The 8,025-nt window shown below is 44.8% G+C and overlaps 1 protein-coding gene across 1 annotated transcript; it reads right to left on the bottom strand.

Annotated features, from left to right (window-relative positions):
* Positions 1 to 1,406: 1,406 nt before the first annotated feature.
* On the bottom strand, positions 1,407 to 7,515 carry CSTF1 (cleavage stimulation factor, 3' pre-RNA, subunit 1, 50kDa). The gene is made up of 5 exons (XM_010150665.1): positions 7,325 to 7,515; positions 5,608 to 5,885; positions 4,663 to 4,860; positions 3,687 to 4,077; positions 1,407 to 1,936 (listed from the first exon to the last, which is right to left on the bottom strand). Exons 1-5 carry the CDS (start codon positions 7,491 to 7,493, stop codon positions 1,677 to 1,679), a joined length of 1,296 nt encoding a protein of 431 aa, XP_010148967.1. The 5' UTR covers positions 7,494 to 7,515; the 3' UTR covers positions 1,407 to 1,676.
* Positions 7,516 to 8,025: the final 510 nt, after the last annotated feature.

Raw genomic sequence — 8,025 nt, forward strand, 5'->3', positions numbered from 1 at the left:
CACAAGAACTGTTCTCTCACGCCTCCCGTGTTTCTGAAGCTGTTAAACTTTAAGGGAGGCAGAGGAGCGAAGGGGATTGAGAGGCCCCAGGAATGTTCTGCAGAGCAGTAGCTTTTAAGAGAAAAGTAAATTTCATTGTTTTAAAAAAAACATCCCACATTCCATCCTGGGAAGCTGTAGTTGTACCCAATTCAGATGTAACACAGCAAACCAAGCTTTAACACGTCCCCAAAGACACAGCCACCCACTGTTCAATTAATTTATCCTTAGTCATATAGAAAGCTAACGAATTTCCTTCTTTATATATTAAATACCTTGCTCAAAGGTAATCTTTATTTACATACAGACAAACCCGTACCCTCATCAGCCCTTGACAAGACACGTCGGCAGTGGAGTGGGACGTTAATCCAGCAGTAGGAACAATCTTACACCCGAAAACCCTCAGGAAAGTAAGCGCTGAAATCCCAACTACAGCAGCCTCCCAGACGCGGAGCCCCGGAGCGCTGCAGGATGGCGCTGGGGTGAGCGCGCGCAGAACGCCCCACGGGCAACTATCCACAAAAATCAGTAGCCAATTCTCACACGTAGAGAAGGTCAAAGCACAGTTTCTTAACAAGCTGTACTCCTGCTGAGCAGGAGGAGGTCTGGGAAACCTGGACTATGAGAGATAGCAGGGAGAAGAAACAGTGAGTCGGGGTTTTGAATGATATTAAGAAATAATGTAATTCGGGTGCTGCGTAACAGACTTCAAGGATGAAAATTTCTCAGTAAAACAAAGCAAAGTGACATTTCTGAGGTACATATACAAAAACCAATATGCACAGCGGCTTCTTTTGAGAGGATACTGATGGTCTCTGGCAATATGATTCCCGTTTCCACCTGCTGCAGCACTGTCATATTGCACAACTGCAACGTGGCTATTCCTTGGAAACGCCATGAATTTACACCGAGGTCCCACATGTTAAGATAAACCCAAAAGAAGAGCTTTCAAATCTGAGCTTTAATACCATTAAAGCCATTTAACACCATTTCTTGAACCCATCTAAACAATTTAAAATCCCCTTCCAAATTTTTACGGCACAGGACTGGCTCAGAATCAAAGGTCCACTTGGCCAATAAAAAAAAAATTAAACAACAAAATAAAATTAACACCCCGCCCCTCCCAAAAACCAACTAGCCAACCCTCCCCAGACTCTACGATACGAACCGGAGCTTTACAAAAAAGGGCTCAGAACTGAAGGCAGCTTAAGGCTTCATGAAAATATTTGCCAGGTTCTGCTGTTCCTTGTGTAATCCATTCTTTCAGACTTTCAGACACGATGCAGAGCAAACCCGGCTGATGCTGCCCAGCTTGAGCAAGACACAGTCACACTGTCTTCTGTGGGATTTAGAAAAACAGGCTAACGAGCTTAATCCTTCCGGCAAGGATCGTTTTATTCTCCCCCCACACTCCTAGAGTACAATTAGAGATGACTTAGAAAAATCAGTGCCACACACACTAATAAAAAATTAGCATGGGGCAAAACTTAAGTCTTAATATTTTGAGATTTTTCCGCCTTGTCTGGCGGAATCAGGACACAGACACGGCACGGCTTTCGTCTAGGCATCCGCTGGCAATACAATCAATACAAGATGGTATCATGAATCCGGACAATCGCTGTTTTATAACGCTGCCCTTAGTCTGTCGTTGACCTCCTGTACCAAAACCGAGCCCTGTAGTCGTCGCTGCAGGTCATGAAGCCCGGGTTGGTAGGAGAGTGGACAATGCACCGCACAATGCTGTTGTGCCCAAGAGAAAGGAGGTTTCTCCGTTCTGCAGTTCTCGAATCCCAGCAGCAGAGACTTATGGTCCTTTCATCTGGAAGCAGCACGTAGTCTTCTGTGTGGTTGAAGACAGCTTGTGTCCTGTGCACTTGTCGCCCGCTCAAACCAGCGCCTAAATATATGCAGCAATGTGTTAACTCAAATAGGTCAGTTTTAGGAAACTTTCAAAGACTTACAAATAAACCTCCCATAAGTACCGATTTCTGCAGTCTATGAAGGAGACTTGTTTTCTCAGTCTCCCACTTCCAACAGGTGAATCAGTAATGAATATTCTTTTGTACACATGGTACATTCTAAAATTTCTTGGAGGACAGAAAGATTAACTCTGATTGTGGCACTCAAGGCCAACCACTCGGTGTAAGCGCCATCGCTTTAAGAGCCCTTTTGCCTCATGCTCTGAGAGGCTTACAGCTGTAACTAAGCGAAAGATCACACGGAGCAGGATATACAGATTCTCACTATCAGTGACAACTCCTGTTTTTCATATCTACATCATATGGCACATTGCAGGGCCTACCTTGGCCATACCTTCCTTCATACCATTCAAATAAAATGTGTTTCGGATACAGGCATTTACTTGGCAGCTAACACCTGCATCCTACCTGCTACACTGCAAGAGTTTGTCAAGGAGGTGCTGCACCCTGCTGGTTGACAGAAAGTAGAGCTTGTGTACAAAAAAGGACCTACACCCCCCTCAAAGCTTATACACAAGATTTCCCACATCCTCTCCTCTTTCATGCTACGACTCCTAGTCCTTAAGCACACTACTGCTTGGCGCAAAAGCTTCCCTGTCACATAGCTGCTATCACATGCAAAGCTGCTATATCCTTCACCAGGCAAGTCCTGCCGAGATCAAAGCATGGTGCTGTCCGCACGCGCCGAGCACGACTGCCTTGCACACAACTACATCCTTCCAACGGAAAAAAACCTGCTGTATCTATTTTTCAGAGCATCGCCATGGCTTACGAGAGCCATCTTTTGCACAATGGCGTCTAAGGGATAAAACAACTGTCCCAAAGTAGGTTCGGTTCCCCCTGTCTGGGTGGGTACTCTGCAGGAAAGGGGCCTACTCCAGCCAGTTTAAACTGTGCCTCGTCTAGCAGTAAGTAAGAGTCACAAAATCAAAATGATCACCAGTAAGAATGTGAGTATAAGGTCTCAAGATCAGAGTTTCTAAAACACACTAAAAAACTTAAGAACAAAACGCTCTGCACAAATGCCCTAGTCCATAGGGCAGCGTCCCTCTTTACTTTTCCCCAATTCAGTGCTAACTGCCCTCCAAAGCAATGCAGTAATGATGGCAGAGAAGTCATACAATCACAGCATGGTTTGGGTTGGAAGGGACCTTAAAGATCATCTGATTTCAACCCCCCTGACATGGGCAGGGACCCCTTGCACTAGACCAGGTTGCTCCAAGCCTCATCCAGCCTGGCCTTGGACACTTCCAGGGATGGGGCATCCACAGCTTCTCTGGGCAACCTGTCCCAGTGCCTCCCCACCCTCTCTGGGAAGAACTTCTTCCTGGTATCTAATCTAAATCTCCCCACTTTCAATCTAAACCCATCACACTCTTTGTCCTGTCACTACAGGCCGTTGTAGAAAGTCCCCCTCCAGCTTCCTTGTAGGAAGTCACCAAAATCTACCCAGACTAGGTATGGTTACACTGACTGACATATAAGAAGCACAGCTTCTCTTCTGGAAGTAGTTCACATTAAGTGTTCTCAAACTTTCGGGGCAGTTTATCCTCCATGCAGCAGTCTCCCACTGCCTTTAAGAAATACTATTCTTCTGATGGTATTACCACACCTGCCATGGGTCAGTACCTGAAAAAGAATGTACTTGGAACATCACCTGCCACCTACCTGTGTATTTGACCAGCGTTCGACCAGTGGATATCTCCCACAGTTTAGCTACAGAGTCTTTTCCACTTGATAAGATATACTTTGAATTTTTGGAAAAAATAGCAGAACAGACTTCAGCTCCATCATGTGCCTTCTCAAAAGTAGTGATACAGCGATTTGAAACACCGTCCCACAGTTTGATGCATCCATCCTTGCTCCCGGTGACGTACATGTTTGCGCTGGCATTGTAGTTCACGGAACATATAGCATCAGTGTGCTGATCTTGAGGATTGCAAGACACAAAACACTGGAAAGTATTGATATCGTACAGGCGTAAAGTAGGGTGCTGGGTACCAACAAGTATGAAATCTCCAGAAGGGTGAAAAGAAATTGAGCGCAACATCTCTGCTTCCTGTTTGATCAAAAATACATAATTGGTGTAAGAAAGAAAAAATACCTGAAATGGAAGTGTCAATTCTGGTGGCATTAAAGTGCTAAAAAACTAGCTAAATTATCAGTTAGCACAATATGTTTGGTTTCTGCAAAATAGAAAATGCTTCCTACAGGATTAAAATTTACAGGCTACCTTTAAATGTATTGTAGGTTTTGTCCTAGAGCAGCTTGCAGAGCCTGCTCATTTCTGGGATGTCACAGAAGAGTGACAGGAGACTTCGTCAGCCAGTCACACACCCCAAAGCCCATCAATCACCACAAATTCCCAAACTCTCCTCCAAAACAAAGATAATGTAATTGACTTCAAAGTCACCCATCTTAGATTTGGCCTAGATGAACAAAAAAGCAGACAGGCACCGTGGTTAAAGAACACAGGTATCCGTTACGCACAAACGACCCACATTTACCGTAACGTCTGCAAATTCTGTAGCTGCCTACTCCTACGTAGCTAACCACTTACAAACTCAGACACAATTCAGCTCACTGATCCCTCAGTACTGGTACATTCAAGCTCTGGTTGCTCTGAACTGGTGTTGTATCTAACCTGTATATATTTGAAGGCTCTTTTGGCAGAAGGTTTTGAATAATCAAACAGTTTAAGTGTGTAGTCCCTTGAACCAGATGCTAGGATCTGTTCTGTTGGGTGAAAAGCTAAACACGTAACTTCATCCACATGATCGTACAGAGTCCGAATAACGGGGTGATTTTCCATGTTTTGCTGTGCTGTCTCATTCATCATGACCTACAAAGAATATTCAACAAGTTAGAGTGTTAGGAAGTAGAACATGATTTTACAAGAAAAGTAGGTTTTATGCTTGCCAGAGGGGCCAAACAGCAACTACCTTTCTGACACATGACTAGGCACATAATCGAGATTATCTTAATTATTTGCAGGCCCATTATATATTGTTATCAGAGGAAACTGACTTGCTCAAGGACAAACTAGTTTCAGCAGCAGAGAAGTGGTGCAAGAAAAGCTATCACCACCATAAACAGTCCAAAATACTGCTGTAAGAATTAAGGGAAGCTGTAGCAACTGGGAAAACTGCAACTTCTACTCACGCAGGATACTGCTGAGAATTAACTGGTGAGCACTCTCTGCAAAAGAAACCCCCGCTTTGCTACCCGAAAACTGCATTGGAGAAAAAATTAAGCAAGTAAATCTGTATTCTGTGAAACAGTTCAGAAACACACGGCCACTGGAGGCCAGAAGAGGGTTCAAGAATGAACTGTGTTCATACAACATCGCAATTATTAGCAACTATTATTTCTGGCTCAATTCTCTAGACTGCTGCCAGAAGTTACACAGGTATACTTGCCCTAGTTCTTCTTCCTTTTCTTCAAGGGTACTTTTTGAGCCACTGTTGGAGTAGGAAATACGGTGAGACAGATATTTAGTCCAACCCACTGAGCCAGCCATAAGACACGGCACGAAACAGACAGCACCTCAAGAATTCACAAAGTGGTTAGGATCCAACTCGTATTTTACCTCAATAGGCATAGCACTTTTGGCCAACATTCTCTCTGTATCAAGGATTTTTATTGAGGCATCAGCAGATCCTGTAGCTATTAACTGTCCGTCTCTGCTATATGTAGCTACACGACACGGTCCTTTATGAGATGTGACATAACAAGTCTCATATTCAGAAGCCTCAGGAGACATGGTCTGTACATCTGCATCAAATTCCAAGTCAATTCCTGTGCCTGGAGCTACTGTATCTGACCGTCCAATCGCATATTGAACAGCACTGTCATCGTTCTCCATTCCTGAAAAGAGAGAAGTTGATGCACTTAAACTGGGTTAACCTCCTCCTTCGACAGACAGGCTGCAGCCAGAGCTACGCTACAGACCTCCCTAGCAGCCAGGCGGCAGGTTTTAAAAGGCGGCCCTGTGGAACTAAGCTAAGCTGGCAGAGCTGATCCAGTAACGCAGCAGCACCTCTTGTGAGAAATGAGGGGTCCATTGGCCGGAGCAGAACACAGCTCTTAAAACTAACCGTGGAAATACAACCAGCAAATATTGTAGGGTGGCAAGTGCTGATAAATGCACTGACAATCCGTTACTGAAGCCATCGACAGGCCTCTAGTCAGCTTTTCACAGAGGGAGAAGCAAGCCTGTTACATGAGATTTCAAGTGAAAACCTGAAGCATTTACTGATTCCTGTCTGGTTTATTGCACTGAAGGATAAAGTCTACTCCACAGCCATCCCAGCATTGCAAATGCAAATTTTTACCCCTCCTCACACCCACTCTACAGGTGGGTTTTTTCTTTAAATTTATTTCCAGGATGCCTTGAGGGAACAAGGACAGTTCGGCACTGGGAGCGGAAACGGAGCACACAAGAATTTTCAGCTACGTGCCCAACTACGACTATCAACCGATCAACAGAAAAATTTCAGTTGCTTTCATGTACAAATTGCAAAGTCTAGCATTCTTATTTCAAACAGACCCAAGGCTTCACGTATTTATACCCCTGGAACTCAAGCAGTTCAGGCAGCAGAACCAGTTCAGTTGCAATACAGAAAAGACTTGATGTTACGGTTAAGACCTCCTCCAGTAACTTAGTCAGCTCGTTTCGTCGGCAGCTCGGGTTATTTTGACTACATACTGCTGCACGAGTGTACCTTCAGACAGAAAGGTAACATAGAGAGGGAACAGCAGGTACCTTTGCTGAGACACTAGACTGTGAAGTGTATTTTCTTGAGACTGATCTATAAAGGCTCTCTCTATATATATAGGCAAAGACTGCCAATGGAAGGGCTTGCTCCCTTTCCAGCACTGTCAGGAAGAATCATATAGAAAATATTTTTAAAGTTGGCAGAGAACTGTGTGGGTCATTTTCCTATCAGGCCTGTAGACTCAGCGATCCCGTTTGCTGGAATGTATTTTTAGAAGGTTGCCAGTCACCCAGGACCCCGAGCAGGTATCCCTATGTGTTACAAAAGGTCAAACAAACGGGGTTTGACAACACTCAGTGACCTGTTTTGATTTTAATGCATACTGGAAGATGAAACACAGAGCTAGAATGCCCTTCAAAAAAGCCACAGAGGCAAGGGCTGTATCTAAATATACAAAGCGTTATGCCTTTACTAGACACAGCCTTTGCATAAAAGAGATCTTTCCAATAACACTAACCTCAGTTCACAGATATTTAAGCTAGGGATGTAGAAACTGGAGTTTTACGTTAGGTTTTCATTCCAGCTTACCTAACTTAATTAGGTGCAGCAGTTGTTCAGATGGTGCACAGACTGACTGTGGTTTTATCTCATTTATCAAGCCATTGGCAATATTTATGTATCCATCATATAGCAGCTGACTAATTATCAGTTTATAAAGTTGCTGACGGTCTTTCAAACTGACTTTTGTTCTATACATTGTGAGCAAGGAATGCCTTGGAGGGGCCTGAAATAAATAGAGAAGAAAAATCACATACAAGAGAGTTGCATGAAACAGCCACAACCTTGAAATAAAGCACAATCTGCTGAATTTTAGAGCAGACACCAAACACTCATTGTAGGTGAGAATCAGATACACAGAAGGAAAAAAAAAAAGGGAAAACCTGTTGCACTCGTTTGCTGTAGGAATAAAAATCTCGCCAGCAAACAGAACACGAACTGCATTAAGCAGCAACAGAGAAGACAGAAATAAGGCGGCATTAATTAGCAAAACGAGCCTTTCGCTCTGCCTCGCCAGCACCGGGGGACCTGGGCACTGGGGAGGCGATTGGCACAGAACGTGCCGGCAAGTCCAACGCCCCGCCGCCTTCCCCGAGCTCCAGCTCCCTCTCTCCCATCCATCCATCCATCCCACCACCCATCCCAGCGGTCCGCATCCTCCCGCGCCTCCTCCCGCCCGGCGGATGCCGCCCGCACAGCCCCTGCCAGCGGCGGGCGGGGAGGGGGCGTGG

This window comes from Eurypyga helias, unplaced genomic scaffold (assembly GCF_000690775.1).
Source record: "Eurypyga helias isolate BGI_N326 unplaced genomic scaffold, ASM69077v1 scaffold24254, whole genome shotgun sequence".
NCBI lineage: Eukaryota > Metazoa > Chordata > Aves > Eurypygiformes > Eurypygidae > Eurypyga > Eurypyga helias.

Excerpts from the sequence above, each read along its gene's own strand:
- CSTF1 (XM_010150665.1), bottom strand. The coding sequence starts at position 7,493 with ATGTATAGAACAAAAGTCAGTTTGAAAGACCGTCAGCAACTTTATAAA. Across the intron at positions 5,886-7,324 it reads GCTGCACCTAATTAAGTTAG|GAATGGAGAACGATGACAGT; the intron begins GTAAGCTGGAAT and ends CTCTCTTTTCAG. Across the intron at positions 4,078-4,662 it reads GAGCCTTCAAATATATACAG|GAAGCAGAGATGTTGCGCTC; the intron begins GTTAGATACAAC and ends TTGATCAAACAG.